The 19,739-nt window shown below is 41.1% G+C and overlaps 1 protein-coding gene across 1 annotated transcript; it reads right to left on the bottom strand.

Annotated features, from left to right (window-relative positions):
* Nucleotides 1-9,447: 9,447 nt before the first annotated feature.
* Nucleotides 9,448-10,834, bottom strand: LOC1274893 (lipase 1). The gene is given in 3 exon segments (XM_314084.5): nt 9,448-10,016; nt 10,090-10,722; nt 10,724-10,834. Coding segments are annotated over 3 exon segments (1,281 nt in total). The 3' UTR covers nt 9,448-9,479.
* Between the last annotated feature and the right edge of the window lie 8,905 nt (nt 10,835-19,739).

Genomic DNA, 19,739 nt, shown 5'->3' with positions numbered 1-19,739 from the left:
GCGGGAGTGTACGGTTTGGATTGCGTATGTTAATGTTGCCATAATTAAATGGCTATAAAATGTAATTTGGAAATAATCACACCCGCGGCAAGGGTGTGTGTGTTGAGAGTGGCTATCGTATGGGGTTTGGTTTGGAGAGTTTTGCAGCAGGGATGATGAATTGATAAGTTAAGTGAAGATCGAGGTTGATTATTGCTCGCATTTATACAACAGCATTCATTCAGAAAGTCAGCCCTAAGTACTTGTTCTTCTTCTTTGGCACGACAACCGTTGCCGGTCAAGGCCTGTCTGTGCCAATTAGATACAGTGACTTTTTGATTAACCATAGCACGTATGGGGCATGGTCCATTCGGGGCTTGAGTCCGCGACGGGCATGTTGTTAAATCGTAATCGAGTCAACAATTGTACCACAAGACCAACCAAATTATGAAATCAATATTTGTAATGTAAATGAGGGAAAAGGAATTATGTTATACATTGTATATATCAAGAGGTTAATTTTGTATAAAATTTTACATAAAAGACTGTTCCGGTGGCTTGGATTGTTACAGGTATTCGTAAAATTTGAAATTGTGTTCTTATTTAAGCAAAGCAGTAAATTCACGACATTATAAATTTGGTTCCTTTCGTGGAACTCTATGGAAATTTGTTAAATTTTGGCTCTTTATTCCAGGCTTTCTCTAACCTTTGAGGAGTGCTGCTACGAAAAACTATTGATTGTATGTCATTAACAAAAAATGCAAAAGCTCCAATGAGTTGTTTGTTTCTAATAAATTAATATTTTGACAGTGTCTAAATGAAACAAAGCAATTTATATTATTTGGTATTTGTTATTTTGTGCTGCTGATCATTTTGTAATACATTTTAGTTAATAATCGGCTAGTTAAAAACATCAACTTTGCAAATGTACAATTAACTATTATGAATACTTATCAATCCAATGCTATCTAAGTGGATGAGATAGATCCCTTTACACTTTTCTTCGTTCTACGCCCTTTTTAAATATCACCCCACACGCCCCAATGCTTCGCTCTACCGTGAACCATACTAAAAAAAGTCCCATACCATTTCTCCTAGGTTTCTCCATAAACTGATGTTTTGTTTTCCCAGCACCAGTTCCGACCCGGTTTGTTGTTGTGTTATGTTTTCAATTCGTGGTTTTATTGTTTGATTTATTGGATTGCTAGTGTGTGCGCCCGCAGAAACGCTCCGCTAATAGCGCAGCCGGTCTGTTCTAAGGGCGCCCTTTTGCAGGCGCGTCTTGGCCCAAACGACACAGAGCGCTTCCTGCCCGGCTGCTAAAGTTTACGGCCAACCGAAGCAGAGCTGTCTCTGTGGGTGTCCATTAGCTTGAAAATCCTTTAACCCCTTGCGTACACCTCTTGCCACCGAGCACGTCGCTCGCCAGAATCGCTCGTTGATCGATGGTCGTTGATAAGCAATCGTAAAACTGTTGCGCTGTATAAATGTTACGGTAATTTTTTGCTCACATCATGCTCCTCGTGTAGTGTATAATGCTGCGCCACTTCCGTTTGCTTTCTGGCACTATTTCCTTGTTTTTATGCTCGCTGGGGTTATATTTTGTCGTACTTGAAACCATTGGCCGATGGGTTGCGGGCGACGAAGACAGCTCCGATGGCGGGACGAAGGTGCTAGAATCGACCCTGATCGGGAATCCATAAAGGGCCACTCCGGGACACAAAAAGGGCCCTTGGTGCGCCCGGGAGCGCAAAAAATGGGAATGCCACGAACCGAGCCGTCCTATCGGCTTCTTATCGCTCTTTTATTGGGAGATGGCTGTTTCCTTGCCGTACGCTTCGTTTCGTTTCTTGTTTGCTGCCTCTGTTTTGATCTGGAAAAGTGCAGCAGGACAATAAAAAGGAAAAGCCACCATAAAATGCTTTGTTTTCTACTGGCAGTTTGAGTGTAAGCAGGGTGCAAGGTGAAATAAAACGGGGAATAAAAGTGAAGCCAATAACGGTTGCGGCCTGAGAAGCGTAGATACGTTTTTTACGCTGGACAGAAAAGTGGTTTCCTGCCATAAATCGGTTGTTATAAGTATTTGCGCGTTTGGGTAAATTGGATATGGATTACATTTTCCAACCACCAGGTACCGTGGGAGGAGGGCCGCTTTGTGTACGAGATGCACGTGTTTTGAGCGTTATTAGGCGTGAAGTCCATCCTGTGGCCTCCTGAGCCGATGTGCGGTGTGAATCGGGGTGTGCCAGGTGTGTTCTGCTAAGCCAGGTGCAAAACCAGTCTAGCCAGGTGGTGTAAGTGTGATCTTGGGCAACCGACAGTTGACATTTGGCATGAGCAACGCTGAGATAGAATACTCGGTACCTTAAGACTCTTTCTATCGTACATTTTCGTGTGATACATCTTAAAGGCCATACTTTCAAGCGATGGTGTATGAATCATAGTAAATGATCTTTTGTTTGAAGTAGTATTACGCAAATGGATTATGATTTATTATTGAGTAGATTTGAGTTGAACACAAAAGGATAAATAATATCTGCGATGACAGTATATAACAACACAAGTTTTCACAATTTTTTCTCCAAATAGTATTACGTTTTTATTGCTAGCATCTAGAGCAGAAATTACGACTTTGTATGAATTTTGTTTACGTCAAATTTTGACATATAGTTATGGGGGACAGGTCTGGTGGTAAAGTCGTCAACTCGTACGACGTAACAACATGCCCGTCATGGGTTCAAGTCCCGAATAGACCGTGCCCCCATACGTAGGACTGACTATCCTGCTAAGGTAACAATAAGTCACTGAAAGTCAAGCTCACTTCACTAGTGGGTACACACAGGCCTTGACCGACAACGGTTGTTGTGCCAAAGAAGAAGAAGAAGTTATTTTAAACTGAAACAAGGCTCAGAAACTTTTTAGATGATTTTTAATAAATGGCCATTTTCAGCATCCCTAGTCATTTTTAGTTTTTTATATTCTGTTTTTAATTTATAAAGTAACTCAAACAACAAAATGTGTTCTTTTTAAATGACATGTTTGTAATTAGAATTTTGCAAAACTTTTGTACCGGAAAACATTTCTCAATCTATAAGATTAAAGATAAATCATTTTATAATATTAAAGAGTAAATAAATATAAAACATTGAAGGCTTTGATTGGAATAATGATAAAAATTTCATTTTCATAAACCTTTTAGCCCCTCTTATAAATTCTTTAAAACGTGAGCCTTTTTCAATGAACTAAACCATGAATACCGAGAGTTTTAACATATTTAGTACTTTTATGATCTGTAAATTTATGTTAAATAGTTGTCACACATGATATAAATCAAATACAAACACATGATACACATGATATAAATCTAACACATGATATAAATGAAATAAAAATTCTTAAATTTTTTAATATTTGACGGGATTAATCGATAATAATGTGATTAATTTACTTTTATAAACTTATTACAGCTGTTGCCATGTGGTTTATCGGATAAAGGCATTCTATAAGGCGGATAGAAACGATTCACAACCATATTCTTATGGTAAGCGTTATAAGTCTTCATGCCAAAAACAAACAAGATGAAGAAACATACACAACGAATAATGAGATTTTCTATATATTAAACAGATTAAATATTAAATATAAACTTTTTTCATGGGATACACTACAAAATTCTATTACATATTTTCCACTGTACACGAATTTATGATTTGTGTATTGACTTTCGGACCTTGCTGCTTTGCTTACGTTACTTTGGCAATGATAAAGTTTCGAGCAACTGCACACTACACCATCAAATGTGTGATTGATTACCATCGTAACTATGTACGAAAGCGCATGCTCTTGGGAAACAGTTCTGCAATCTCGAACACACCCGATGCCTTCCATTAAATGCATCGATGGGAAATTTGTCAAACCGTCCGTCGTAAGCATCTGGGCACTAGCGTACGAGTCAAAACGGTAACTATAGCTGAAGAATGCATCATCGGAATGTAACCCGTGCAGCGAAATACCTTCGAGCAAGATCGTAAACAGACTAACAGGGTGGAGGCTACATTCCTGCCGCAGCTGCATGTGCCCGTGACAATGATTACGGTCACCGGAAATGGTTGGTTCGGGTGCACTGCGTGCACCTACGGCTGCCTGCTGAGGTTAATCATTCGAACGCACTTGTCGATAGGGGCGGAAAACAATCAAGCCTTTCGATAAAGGATGGTTGACGTTGAAGAATTTCAATCATCTTTCGTCGAAAATTGGCCGGGTTGAGTTGAAGGACAGATACTGGCATAGTTGTACGATTAGTTGATTCAGCACGATGGGCAATTGCATACTGGAAGGCAAAGGACACAGTTTCCAGAACGGGATGCAGACTTTGGTGAGTTATTGACTGAAGTATTTTACTACAAATGTTTCGGTTTGAATACAGTATCTGCTCAACATATAGAAATAAGGTAAGAAAAAGGTCACACATAACATAATTTCTGTAGACATCGGATGGATGAAAGTCAGATCGTATTCAAGCTTGCCACAATTTCTTTTGAAACAAACAGAACATAACATGTTAATATGCCTGACTCGCGGTCATAATGAACGTCAAGATACATATCAATGTACTCCTGGGTGTGGGAGTGTGAACCATACCGAAGTATTATTTAAATTTAATTGTTTTAAATACTCCCTCTGCCAAAGCGAATAATGACACGGAAAATTGAATTCGTGTCATTATTGTTTGTTTATTACTTTGCTTTTTTTCACGTGTACGGTATTTCCACTCTTTAGCTGTTTGAAGCTACGATCGTACGGTTTCAGATGCTTTCATATGGATGTAGCATGCTGCAATTAAAATCTCTGATAAGCTCAGCTGTCAGTAGATTGCAAAGGTTATGTTTCGTCCTTATCATGTGTGCATCTTGCAGTGACTTTTGGTCGGAGTTCGGCATTGTGCGGTGTTGGGCAACGCATGAGTGAGATTAACAGTTATCTGTTTGCTATTACGATGGCACGATAATGATCGGTTAGCGAGGATCACTTTCCAGCATGGAAGGCTGGCCGTTATCTGTTTCGATAATTACGGACAACACGCTCGCTAAACAAATGGTGACGGATGGAGGCATGTTCTGTGGTCAGCATTTAGCATTTTGAATGCCTCATGTGTCTTATGTGTATGTGTGGGTATGTTTGTGTCTAATTTTTACATACTAAATGATCCATGTTGAGTCCACTGGCTATGTTGATATACGTATATTTTTCCTGTTAACGCTGGGTTATGGAAAAAACGCATTAATGTTAATTCTTCAATGTTAATGTGAATGGTATAGTACAACACACTAACACTGTTGTCAGCCTAAGTGTGCAGCTCGAACTATTTCGGAGATATTTAACGGTCTTTATCGGTTGAACGAAAATGCTCGTGTAATTACTGCCAGGTGGAACGAAATGTTGCACCGTTGCTATCTACAGTCGTATCCAACTCAAGCGGGGGTTGAGATAAAATTTCCGAAAGCGCATTTAAATAGGGCAGCTAAATTCAAACCTTTATTTAAATGAGATCTATCTCGTGTGTGACCGAGTGAATTTTTGGTACGAATGGTAGAAGTCTACGAAGCCGCAGCTGCTTCTCTTTTGCTCTCTTTTACAGGTAGGTTCGTCAAATGCATGGGACAATTTGAGGTTAAGTAACTCCTAAACTGTTGGTACTATTTGCAGGGAGTAGGCAAAAAGTATGATCTGTGGCATTTCTCCTTCTTCAACTCTAGTTAATGCAATTTTTAGGTTACTTTTAGGACAGCAGCCTTTCGGGATTGTTACTATGCAATCACTTAGTCAATTTCAAACACATATTTGTAGTCCACAAAAATGTTCTAAATGTTGAGTTACATATGTATTGCATCTTTTCTAATCATTTAATTATAGCAATGCATTACTACCAATAAAAATGAACGACTTTTTTATGGCCTACGAGTTCCATTTCGCGCTTAATGCGACAAAAAAAATACACGTAAACCACCGATTCCACAAACAAAACCGAAAACCCACAAAAAACTTAAATAAACTTCAGCTGCAAACGCGACTTTAGCTTAACGGAGGCTTCTTCTGAACGATAGCGATTTGCGATAAGTGTGCGTGCATATGCGAGGGTTTCTGTAAGTTTCATCGGAAGGTTGTGTTTTTTTTCTTCAACCTGTTTTCCGGTTTCACCGCAAAACCACCGGGACCGAAGGGGGCTTGGAAAGTAGTGAAGGAATTAAAGGTAATTTCCATGTTTCTGCTGGCGGATGTTCTTTCATCTGTGAAATAATTAACACCTTTTTTTTGTCTCTCAACGCACCGGCCACGCTCGATCCGGAGGCATTTGGCGCTTGTCGCTCGATCATCTCGCAACCAGTCCCGAGCCTGCATGCCGTTTCTCCCTGTCATTGTTTTGGGGTGCGATGGGCCGATCGTAGCGGTGCGATTGCTGACCATCGTTGTCCAATGGTGGGGTAGTATCCAATCTTTCCTTGTTTTAAATTGTTTATTTTTTTTTTTAATTCCATCCCTCTGCCTTGCGCCCAAAACCTTTATAATGTCCAGCTCAGCTTCAGCATTCGATTTTAGCGTAATGAGCACGGAATGTATGAGGGTTGGTTCAAGTGGGTGATGGAGCGTTTTAGTTTCCACCGACCGCCAGGTCGCTACCGCTTTGAGTTGGTGGAGGAAAAACCCTTCCCACTGGCACCGTAAATGGTTCTTGTCTATTTCGTTTTTTTTGCTTGTTCAATTTTAATTTAAATATTCCCTCCACCTCGAACTCGCGCTATACGTTCCAGCAGGCGGGTAAACATAAAACTGCTGGTGCTTTGCATTTTCGCAGGTTGTAACGTCGGACGACGCAAGTGGAAATAGAAGAGCAGAGAAAAACTTGCCGCAGTAAAAGAAGTGTACAAACATTCACACACGTACATATATAGATAAAAGCAAGCTGAATTCCCTATTGAGGTGCTGTGTCTGCTGCACTAGCCATGATAGGGGTTTATGGCAGTAGAAATCAGATAGCGTTCTTCTGGTGCAACGCTATCGTGAGTCAGCTGCAGCGGTGCATAATTCCAAGGGCGGTAAGTGCTGCACAATGCTACGATCCCCCGCTACGATCATCCTCATCATCGCCATCGTTCTCGTCATTATCCTCCTGTCAAGTCATCGGCGGAAGCGCTCTTTTTTTTGCTACACCCATTAAGCACGCTAGATATCGCCGCAGCTTTTGGTGTAAATGAAATCAAACACACCTCCACACACGCTGGTATATAAATTTAGCATAATAAAAAAAGCCCCCATGCTCATGCCCAACGGTGCACCGATGCGTTAGCGGGCTTTGGTCAGCAAGATTTTAATTTTTCGTATTTTATTTCTTCCCCTCGCGGGTTGCCCGGGTATAAACTAAACGAACACTCACACAAAATGATCGTGTGAGAAAAGTTCGGAACGATCAGTACCGTCTCACCTGCCGCATCACCGCTTGCCACCACGGAATGTGTATTCAAATAATTTAAATAATCAACGTAACGCCGCAGGTCCAAAATGAAACGAATGCGCACAGCGCGGTGATAAACTTCACATTAGATGAGCGTAAAAATTATCTTCCGGACAGAATCGCTTGCCCTTAAAGTTTCCCGTTCATAGGGAGTGTGGGGGAAAAGGTCCCGCGTTGGTCAGGGAAAGTGGAAGAGGGTGGTAAAAAAGTTTTCTCGTCAGCTCTGGGCACGTCGTCGGTTTTACCGAGTCCACTCGGCGGGAGTCCACGGTGGTTCGCGGTTGTTGGTTTTAAAATTTTCTACTCAACACCCGTAGAACCGTTCGGTGTCCTTTTGCTTCCGGGACGTGTACATGAACCTAAAGGGCAACTGTGTGTACATACACACACATCGCTCGCTCATGCGTAAGGGAAACCTCAAGTATTTATATGGGACAGCTTCGTACGAGCTAATAAACTTGACCCAAAATTTGAAATTATTATTCATAATGAAGTGTGGACAATCAGCCCACTGTACGTTCGTTCAGTGGTATGGGGTGTATGTGTGTACTGTACCTCATCTGCAAAGGTAGATAGGATCATCGGGTTTAATTATTCACGAAATTTATATGATGTTTTGGGTCGTTGGTAAAACGAGCAATAGCTTTATTTTTGATTAATATCTTAAGACGGTTGTAAAGTTGTGTCCCGGCCCTAGCTATGGGTCAATTTGACGGGGGGTTTTATTGTCCCTAATAGGGCCATCGTGTATGTTTTATGGCAATTTACCTCTATTTAAGCTGGTAATAATAGATGATAATGTTTACAATGTGTATGTAGTAAAATGCGTTCATTTATTTAGACGCCAACGTACTAACGACGCGAACAGTACATACATTTCTTATTTAAAAAGTAAAATAATCCATGAAGTCGCTATGTATTAGACCTTCAGGGTAATGGATTTGACGGATGAGACATATTGACCATGGGTATTCCATTGGTTCAGTTGAAAACTCTCTTTGTATTTTGAGTGCTTAAAAGTATTTAAGAAAAGGATCTCTTGTTTCTATCTGTCGGAGCTAAGTTAATCAATGGTAGGTCAGACTGAGACCAAATAACTGCTGTTACTGGTGGCTTTGCAAAATAAAATAAACATTATGTATTGAAAAAGTTAACTAACATATTCAGCTTGTGTCGTAAAACTATTATCAACCGGGTGGGTTTTAAAAAAGTTTTGGTTGCCAAAACAGACTTAAAAGAATTCAAATTTTTGTTACCTAACAACCTTTAAATTTATTTTACATTATTTAGGCAGAAATATTCCAAACTATAAATTTGAAACTAGGCTGAAATCATAAAACCCTTCAATTTTCAAGCGTCATATGTACAAAGGATACAATTTTTTGCTTTTGAGGGGCAGTCTAAAAAATGTGTTTAAATGCTCCCTTCTAAATTTGTGCAGTAGATTTAAGTGTTCAACTGTAATCTTACATTTTAAATGCTGTTATTTCTTTTAAGTCTGAACGATTCTTCATAATTAAAGCCGCGTTCAATATTGTAACTTCTCCTTTCAATTTTCAGCTAATATATTTGGTTACCACTTTTGAGATTTGTCCTACATCCTGCATACAAAAAATACAGATTTTTTAAATATTTGATGCTAGCATAACGTTCGGAATATCATTACATTAATCAAATTAATTTTCAACAAACAAGGTGCTCATATGGTATTATAAGTTGTTTTATGGACCATAATTTTAGTTCATTATTAGTAATGTTAAACATTTAAAATAATCCTCCAACTTCCATTTGCCTATACAACCTCATAATTTCACAGGTCATTAACATCAAGCCGGGTTTGTTTTATGGAAACGAAACTAGTCCCTTCCCCTTCCCTAATAACCACTTGTTAGAAGCACTCGCGATACCATGTTTTGCATGCAGTTTTGATTACGACGCAAAAATGCGGGCACAGTAACAGTAGCGAACCACCGCGGGACGCCACTGAACTTCACGCTTGCTCCACATTACCGATAATGCTATCGTACAGAGCGTCCTTGGCATCGCCCGCGAGCAGGAAGTCCATATGGTTGAAGGTTGCGTTCGGCAGCTGGTTCAGGGCTACCAGGTTGGGCAGGCGGCCTGCCAGCTGCCGCACATCAGTCGGGTGCGTTAGCTGATCGGCAAGGCCGTAAAAGATGACTACCGGCGCAGTGACCTTGGTGAGGTCATAGTCGGGAGGCACTGCACTCCCAGTGTAACGGCGGCGGTTTTCTTCCGCTCCGTAGTCGTACGGCCGGAAGTGGCCGGAGGTAACTGCTTGGCCGAAGTGAGCGACCTGCTTGAGGGAACATCCCGCCGGTAGGTGGCGTAGCAGCATTGGGAACCCTAGCTGTGACATGTGATGGTACTTGTTGCCCGTCATTGTGTGCATCGCGTCCAGACAGAGTGCTCTACTGTAGAAGTCGGGACAGAGCGCTTTGGCCAGTCGGTTGATATCCTCTTGATATGGTTTGACCTCGAAAATACCAAAAAAATTGACAAATTGCTGCAAATGGAAATGAAGGAAAAGGATAATCATTCAGGAAAATGTTGAACGCTATGCCTATACTTTCTCGTACCAAAGCCGCAGTTTCATGTTGGGCCAAAAACCGCAGAAATGGGTTCTGCAGATGGGTAAGAAAGACGGCCGGTGCAAGCGCATGCATGAGCCGAAACTTCCGGTTGTACTCGGGGCGCAAGGCGTTCAGTACGAAAAACATGGTAGTGCCCTGCGAATGTCCCACGTAGTGTAGCTGGGGCTGACCTGTTTGCGCTAGTACGTGATCCACCATGACCGGTAGGTCGTAGAGCCCAATTTCATGGAAGGTAAAGTCCCAAAACTCGCGTCCATCTGGTGATAGGTTTGTGTGGTTGCGGCTGTACCGATTACCACGCGCATTTCCGAGCCATACATCATGGCCCTGGTCGGAAAGCAAATAAGGAAGCGATTCTTCCGGTCCCATAAGAATCCAGTCGGCGGAGGAACCCATCAAACCGTGCATGAGCAACACTGGAAGTTTGTAGGGATTGGCTGGACCATAGACTGGAGAACTTCGTACACGGTGCAGCTCGATGATATATCCATCTTGCGTCTCGATATTGTGTATTTCGCTATTATAGCCATACTTTAGAATGATTTCAGGCTATCAAAGAAAAATGCATTGAAATAAGGTTAGTATAGAATGTGAGTTTTAGAAAAAATGTTCAAAAACTCTTCACCGTTGACAGATTTGCATCTTCTTCAGTAAAAATAACGTCGGCAACACTCGTAAAAACACTTGCGGCAACCAACAGCATTCGAATGGTTAATGGTACAAGCGCCATCGTGGACGGTTAGAACAACATTAGACGTATCAAATGAGGCATTATATTTATATGAAGTTTGGTTGAATGCGGGTCACATATTTTCAGCCGTTCAGTTCTTGACAAGGTTCTACCGCTGACAAAATGATTTTCCCCGCTAAATGTGTCTCAAAAACTTGGCCTACAAATATATCCTCTAGCGTGACAGGAAGATAACAATTAAAAGAATCTGACAAGGTTAATATGGGATAAGTAGCAGCTTTTCTTACCAAACTAAACAAAGACTTCAACAATAATAACAATGCCATTTTTAAATGAAGGCAGATAAAGCCGCTCATTTCTAGTCGAATAATTAGTTTCAAACAATTGAATTTGCTGTTTAACAATTCCAATTATATCATTTTCGAGTATACGAGTATCGAGTTGACTGATGAAGTTGTTTTAAGAAGTTCCTAGACGCGTTGAAATGATACAAATACAGATGAAATGAAGTGCAAGAGCTTTCATATGTTTACTTTTCTATCTGATGAATGCTTTGTCTCACTCTGTGAATGAAATTTTGATAGTTTTATACCAACAACTATTAATGTATTTTGTTGGTATGTTGGTTTATCGAAAATCATTAAGGACTTAGTCTTGGACATATAATCTCTTCTACATTTTTTCATAGTCTCCAATATATCAAATATATGAAAAATTCTCCATCAAGCTTCTTTAATGGTGTCGAAATAAGAGAACATAGAAATAAAATTATAATAAGCAAAGCCGTTCATGACATTTACCACTGATTTACTTCATTACTTTAATTTACTCAACTTTAGTGCTAACCAACTGATACATGCTAACTATGAGGCTACCCGGACTTTTCTTTGAACCTCGCATATCTCATTCACATATCGACACACACGAAGTACAAAAGATGCATTTTGACAACGCTTATGATCAATAGCTCATAATTTAACACTACAACGGTAAATATTCGCTACCTATGTGAAGAAGAACAAAAGAGACAACACAGTAGACCTCATACAATTCACGCCTTTTCTAAGTGCTTGGATTTTCAAGATTTTTAAAGATATTGGCCTGAGTTTTGCAGAAGCATAGCTCAAGAGTACCCTCATCAATGAAATGAAGAAAGTGGTATATAGTTTCAGATTTTTTTCCAGAAATCCTTAAAGTCAGAAAATGGGTTAAAATATGGAGAGTACGACTTTCGGGTGCCACCAGCTAAAAACTACTAAAACACAGGCAACATGCCATCTTCCTGCCTACCTTCACGATATCTTCCTAAAAAGTCACGATAAGTAACTTACTTCACATTTTATTAACCGAACTATTTAGACTGAATGTTGAGACCTTCTACCTCTGTGGATATACATTAGTACACCCGTTTTTTTCTTGTCTTATGATCTACAATCTATTTCTGCTTCGTTCAAATAACTGCCAAAGTTCTTCGCAAGCTGAATTGAAAGCCTTTGCGAGCCACATGTGGCCCGTGGGCCATACGTTTGACATGTCTGAATATAAACAGAAAAAAGTAATAAATCAAACAGAACAATTTTTACGTGCTTAAAAACCCCATCAAATGAAGATGTGATAGAAACAGTTCTTACTACAGCATAAGAATCGTATAACTTCTAACTGCTGTGAAATTTCATGGCTAATGTAATTTACATGCTTAATTTTTGGCTAATTATCTTAGACTTTCTCTTTCGCTCGAACGCTTCGTGTGGTGCTGTAAGCTCCTGCAGTATTGAACACCACACATACATCACTTCACCACGGTGTTGAAAAGTTGTTCTCAGTTGGTTCGAACCTTTAAACAGTTGTTTAGCTTACTATATTCTGTCCCTGCCTTACTGTTGGCCATTTTTCGTTCCAGAGGTGATCCATCATCATCAACCCCGTCCGGGCGGTCAGCCCTTCGTCAGGCCCTTGAAGAGCGACAACATCTAGCCGGGCCAACCTGTCACCTTCACATCGGTATCACCTGCAACGGGTCAGCTGTTTGTACCATGCAGCGGCTCGGAGGCACCGAAAACTACAAAACTTTCATCTCCTAATCTTCTGGTTCGATGTGATTGATAAGCTTGTGGCTTTGCCGAATACGGGAAGGCGGCCGACCGTACGGACAGGCCAACGTAAAGGTAAAGATACCCTGTACGCGCTGACATCCGGGTTTTCCGGATTCGGTTCCGGTAGTCAACTAGCTCTGGTCTGAAGTTTCGGGTGGTTTTCGAGAGAATATAATTAAATCAATGCCAATTAACGCACGCCACAAGAGAGAGAGAGAGAGAGAGAGAGAGAGAGAGAGAGAGAAGAGAGAGAGAGATAAAGCGAGAGAAAGAGAAAAAACTGAAGAAACTGTTTCGTTTTCTGTAACAGCAACGTGGTGTGGATAGATCCGCCTGTTCACGGGTTTATCAGGTTCAGGTTAACGTTTCTAATCGAATTAATCACAAAACAGCCACTCTTCAAGTGAGATTGAGCATCTGCAAAGAGGAGGCAGTTCTCAGCTTGTTGAACACATTCCTTACAGTAGTGCGATCGCAGCATAGCCCCGCCATCCGTTTTGGGGTACTAGAATATTTTAAACAATTTCACTCGGTGGTCATGGGGTTTCGAAATTCGTAAATTTATGCTGACAACTGCGAACCGAGTTTTTTGTTTGTAGTGGTGTGCTTGGTGCTTGTGCCCTGCCCTGTGTTTGGGGAGATAAACCAATTTGCGGTCAGTCTTGGGTAACATGTATCATCTAATCTTCGTTTCGCGACGACGGCCGTTGAAGCATTGCGGATACAGTAAAGGTTCAGAACGGTTGGTTGGTGGTTTGTTTTTATTTTACTCTGTTTCTCCTGGAGGTCGCTCCTCTTGCCCTTTTCTTGTGCATATTCCGCTTATTTCGCTGAGCCGGAGCAGCGGCCTCTGCCCGAGCATTTGTTGATTTATCTAAATGTGATTGTGCTCGTCGCTTTATTTTAATTTACAACCAATTTAAGCGCACCGTTGCGTATCGCTAGACGAGCTGGGCGTCGTTGATGGTTTATGTTGTAATTTTTGGAGCCCAGCCCCCGTATTTTTTTTTCGACACGATATAAGATCCGGTGGAACCAGTGGAAAAATAAAACAAATGCATCAAACCCGTGAGTGAATGGGGCTGATCACCCATTTGCGGTGTTTGCCTATGTAGTTGCGTACAGTGTATTGTAACCACCCCCCCCGAAATAGTAACAACAAAAACGGATAGCTAAAAAACGAGCCAGCTACATCTATCGGCTACCTATGCCACTTGACCGCCACTTGGAAACCAGCGAGCGAGCCCGACGCGACCCGCGTTCTGTTTTGATCCGTCGCTGGTGTTAGGTTGAGTAATGAAGGGGTTTGCCCCTATCTGCGATACATATCTGTAGCGTGAAATTTCCGCATTTCTAGCCATCTTTCAGCTGCTCTGTTTTCCAACGCACATTTTGACCGGTTTAGGTTTTTTTTTGTGGTCGAAAAGGAACGGTGGCGTTACGGTGGCGAAGAGTCCGGCACTTCCCACCAGTGAATGATATTGATCTACCGCTCAGTTACGCACACTGAGCGGAGGGGTTCCATTTTCGACAGCTTCTGCTGCCCATCTCTTGGTCGACGGGGCCGATTGTCCTATTCCTATTTTGCGTGTAGCAAACAATGATACACACACACACTCATACACACCGTACTGGGGCTCCCCGGTCCACGGTGGCCATGCGCTTGTAGTTTATGCAGCCGGGGGAAAATTGATGCTTTTCAGGCTGACACGTTTTCCGCGCTAAACAATGCATAGAAGGTAGGTTTGAAAAAAAGAGGCAAACGAACAAATGTACGTTTTAGCCCAAAAACCACGAGTCACTGACGAATGGGTTTTTTTTGGGTCATATTTGTTTTTTTTTGTTATTGTCCTATCGTATGTGTGTGTGTGCGTGTGTGTTTTGTTGGGTAATTATTTTAACACCAATTTTAGCAGTGGCAAGCAGCGTTGATTTTCAACGACAACCTTTCGAACAGTTCCGAAACCTCGTTTGGTCGTGTGTGTGTGTGTGTTTTTTTTTTATTACTGGGGTCAACTTGTTTAGCACGTGTGGAGGATGGGAGGAGCTTTTTTCTATCATACCGTTGACTTGTAGGAAGGAAATGTAATTTGATTGTAATGGAAAGGTTTGATACTATATTTAAAATTGAATTTGGGTGACAGGATAGTACAATTGGAGATTGGAGATTGTTTACAACCATTACGGTACGATAATTTGGGAAGGTGAGTCGATAGGCAGTGTGTGTAATTATGTGATGTGGCGATATTTCCTCTCTATTGTTACAGAAAATTATATTTCTGTCGCAGGTTGCTTACTGTATTGTAGGGAAAATTGAGAGAAGAAAGGAAAACGGTAAACGATAAGTGATGTTGAGTTTCGTACATTTTATATAACAACATTTTTAGTTCATTTTAGCGTTACAATAAATTTACATTGATTTGAAGGTATTAATATTTATTGTTGGTTTATTGCATTTTATGTCAGTTTCGACTTTATCTTACTGCACTCTCAAGCATTAATAATTCTGACAAAATAATTCAATCAGATAAAACGTGGTCGCTACCTGCCAAAAAATGATTGTAGAAAACAAAATTAAGCAAAAATGCTAACAACTTTCAAATGAGCAAAAGACACTCGTGCACATCATCGCAAACTGGCTAGTAAATTAAAGTCCATCTTTCATGAGGTGTTTCTAAACTTTATAATTCAAATGTTGTTGTTCCCCTCGAGCAATTAAAACATTCTACTTTGTTTGCCAAAGTACAGCCTTCTACTAATCTAAAATTGCGATTTAATTACCCCCACTATCAAGATCCGTCAAATTAAACACACGGATTCAGCTAATCACAATCAAATGATTTACCAGTAGTTACAATGATTTGCAAATGATATTAAACAATCTGTGACGTCAACCATATTCCATGATTAATGGCAAAACCTGTGTGGCAAACTAAGACAGAGGGAATAGTACGCGTTCGAACCGAAACCAAGGCATGAATTTGAAATGGCAAACAGGAAACCAAGGAACGAAAGCAATTTTATAGCGTTTGCGTGCCCTGCCCAGAGGCGGCACAATTTGGTAACACCGGTTAAAGCTTTATCAGCGATTTTCCATCACTCGTGCGAACTAATTTGATGTTACGCTACGCATTTTCTATTCGCTCCGGTGAATCCATCACCGCGCACGAAAGGTTCGCTGCAAACGGTTTGGTGCGTTAAGCTAGAATTGAGTTGGAACCTAAAAAAAGAGAAGAAGAAAAAAAACACGCACAATAAAAATAAAGCCTGCTCGGTACAATCTTCATCCCTGTATCCACCACCGTGAAGGGTTCTTTCACTCCGAACAAATGCTAACTTTCGTCAAATTGTAGGAAAAATTGTAAATAGTTGACTCAACGGCTGTCCTTTTCCCGGAAAGCTGCCTTCGCCAGTTGTGTAAAACCGTGAACGTGAGAGCTTGACGAGGGCTTGCAAGTCTCTTTACCGGGCAGCCGGAGCTGAAAGGAAAGCCATTAATAATCATTACAAAACAAACCCTGGATGCCCGAATCCTAGATGCACGCGCTCCAGGATTACGGAAAGTTTGTAACTTCGTGTTTCGTACGGCTGTTGCCCATTGCCACGTCCGCACTCACAAGCACAGCGCACAGCCCATCACCGTTGTAGACGAATGGCGTCAATTAACACGAAAGCATTCATTAATCATCTCGTAAATCAATTATGATCTTCGATGGATGATAAAATGCGAGACGGGTCGCGACGTCCCAGGCAAATAAAGGTGCCCTGTGTCCGTGTGACAACAAGCCGAACAAGAACAAGGGTGAAGGATTCTACCGCGTTCGAGAGCAAGAAGACACCTTGTCGTGGTTGTCGTACCACCGGGCCAGGGATCGGGTTATAAGTCCTTCCGCCGCCTGCGATACGTTCTGTGTGCTCAAGTTATGAAACATGAGCCTGCCTTCGATTCGGTTCGATTCCATGCCCAGCGCGCAAGCATACCTTAGCTGATGCCTTCTCGCCCGCTACTTGCTTTCCCGGGGAGCCCGGGACAATTTGTTCTTCAAATACGTCCCAAATGACCTTCCCACCCCTGTGTTCCTTAAAATTTCTTACCGACGGCGGTGCGTCCTCGTCATTTAAAGGGCTCGGGCATAGAGGGCACGTTTCTGGATGCGATGCGGGCATTCGTTCAAACTATCTGCACCCGGTACCGGATCCCGCTCCCGGAGATCCTAAATAAATATTCACAAATAAAGGAGAGAAACGCGCGCAGCATCGGAGAAAAAGCAAAACAAAAATCTCATCGGTATTCGGTTTGGAAGGTTTGTTTTTTATTCTTCCCGTTTGCATCCCGCATCGTAAAGCCTTTTTTGACTTACGCTTACGCTTCATTGGCTCTTATGAATGTTGACAGATCGGAGCAGAAGCGCCGATGATGGAATGGGATTTCTTTATTTTATTCTTCGCCAGCTTTATCCCCGTCGCTCTGTTTATGTTGTTGTTGTTGTTGTTGTTGTTGCGGGGCTGTATGAAGGAGTTTGCCAGGACGATTGATGCTGTTGCTGCTGGTGGACGGCATGGAGGCATCCGTTTTGGATACGGTCGGACAGGAATGATTGAAATTTAAGTTGAATGAATTCATAAGAGCGGATACGAAGAGCCATCCAGAGGATGGGTGGTGAAAAATCGTATTCCCAAAATGGATTGGGACGAGCGACTTGAGACACTGGGATGGTACAGTGTAAAACGCCATTTAAATGAAATAAATGGTTTAACATGCCTTATAGGCCAAAAAAGATGCGTTTCGGCAGGAGAAAGGGAACGTTGTAGCTTATAATTATATTAAGAAATAGTGAATGATGTTTGTGCTATATGTGCTATATTTTGTCTCCCAGTGTATAGTGGATTAGTACATATTAAGATTCAGCTTAAGGAGGATTTTAAAAGGTAAATAAAACCAAATGGGCCCAAAATCGGTATAAAAAAAAAACAATAAAAAGCATCAGTATGACAAATAAGTGTGAATTGGTGTAGGTTATTAGTTCATTCAAAATGATTTATCAGTAGACAGTGAATTAAATATAACATTAAAAATATAGTGATCGAAATCAAGTTGATATTCGCATTCACATACAAAAAAGCTTACGCCTAAATGGAATAAAAGTATTATGATATGTTTTGAAATACATTTTTATAAGTTTACAGGGTTAACCAGCATAATAAACAACTGTCCACTTGTTCATAACTATAGTCGTTTTGAATAGACAACGCTGTCTACCACTTGCTCACACGTCAGATGGTGTAAGCTACTCTGTTCAATTCAATGACACACATTTCGCCTTCGATTAGCAACTGTCAGATTCGGCACAGTTTGTTTTGTTGGGACAAATTTTGCAAAAACAAAACATTTTCAAACACGTATCTTTTATTCAAGCAAAATGCAGCATAAACCATACGTTTCAATAAATCAAAACAATAATTTTGTTAATTATACAACAACCACAAGAAACCGTGCCGTATCCGACCGTTGTGCAATCGAAGCCGAAAATTGTGTTATTAAATTGGATTTATTAAAGCTTACACCAACTGACGTGTGAGGAAGTGGTAGACAGCGGTGTCTAATCAAAACGACTATTGTTATAAACAAGTGGACAGTTAGGGTTACCCCTGTAAATAAGCCCGATATTAATTTACTACCATATTTGTATGATACAATATTTTGTTCATATTTTATTTATTTGTTCTGAAGATTTAAAAAGTTGTTCAAGATAATTTTGAACGCACTAAAGCTATTCAAACTGTTAAAACATTCAAAGAAAAAAATCGAAATATTTTGTTTACTTTTCAGTAGAAAAATATAAATAAAGTACTAACATTATCATATTTTATGAACATTACAGAATGAATGGATTCAAAAACTACCAAAAACTTAACGAGAATATTAACATACGTAGCTATGTGCAGATTTTTGCTAATGCATTGTTTCGCTATAATTTATTTGTATTATTTATGGTCACAACACCATTACAATGTTTAAATTCCACATCCACGCCTCGTAGTCATGGTGTTCAAATTCGATAATCGTAATGATGCGAAAATGCGAATGATTTAAGAGAGACACAAAAAAAAAACACTCCGGTAAAGCGCTTCCGGTACGACCGCTTCCACATCATTACTCAATCATCCTGACACATTTCAACCCAGCTACCGGGGGAAGCGTTTAGGTTACCTTTCCCTTTTTCGCATCGCAAGCAGACAGAAAAGCTTCCCAGGGGAGATTTCGAGCAGGCTGGATCGATTTTGTCCTTTTAAAGTGTCCACAAAAACGCATGCTCCCGTCCCCACTTTCCTTACCCGATTTTACCCGTTTCCTCACCCACCGGCCAACCCGCCGTGTATGCGCGCCTGTTAGCAAAACTTCCATTTATTCCCATTTCTCACACCCTTGCCGCCACCCCGTTTCGAGGTTCCAACCGTTTCCGGCCGATTGGGAATCCTGAATGAGTTCGTCAAAATGTCAACAGAGGAATCCTTCCACCTGAACAACTTTCCTTATTGTATTATTAATGAAAATACCTTTTTTTGGGGATGGCGGTGACGGTGGTGTTGCTCGCCACCGTCTCCCGCCCTCCACCGAGCAGGGGGTGACGAACGGGAAACGGTCCATTTGTCAACGGCGGGATCGAAGCGCCCGAACACTTGGGGGACTTAATTTATCCTTCCCGGTGCGCCGGCCGGTGCGTTTCGGGCTGGCCGGAGGCTAAGTGATTTCGAAACTATTTCCCTTCCCCAGCATAGCCATTAGGTCACGTTCCTTTTTTATGTTTTGGAGGGCGTAGAAAGGGAGCTGAGGAGAGGAGTCTTTCGAC

This window comes from Anopheles gambiae, chromosome 2 (genome assembly GCF_943734735.2).
Source record: "Anopheles gambiae chromosome 2, idAnoGambNW_F1_1, whole genome shotgun sequence".
Classification (NCBI taxonomy): Eukaryota; Metazoa; Arthropoda; class Insecta; order Diptera; family Culicidae; genus Anopheles; species Anopheles gambiae.
Note: the sequence above shows the minus strand (reverse complement) of the source record. Positions and strands in the feature narration are given on the sequence as shown.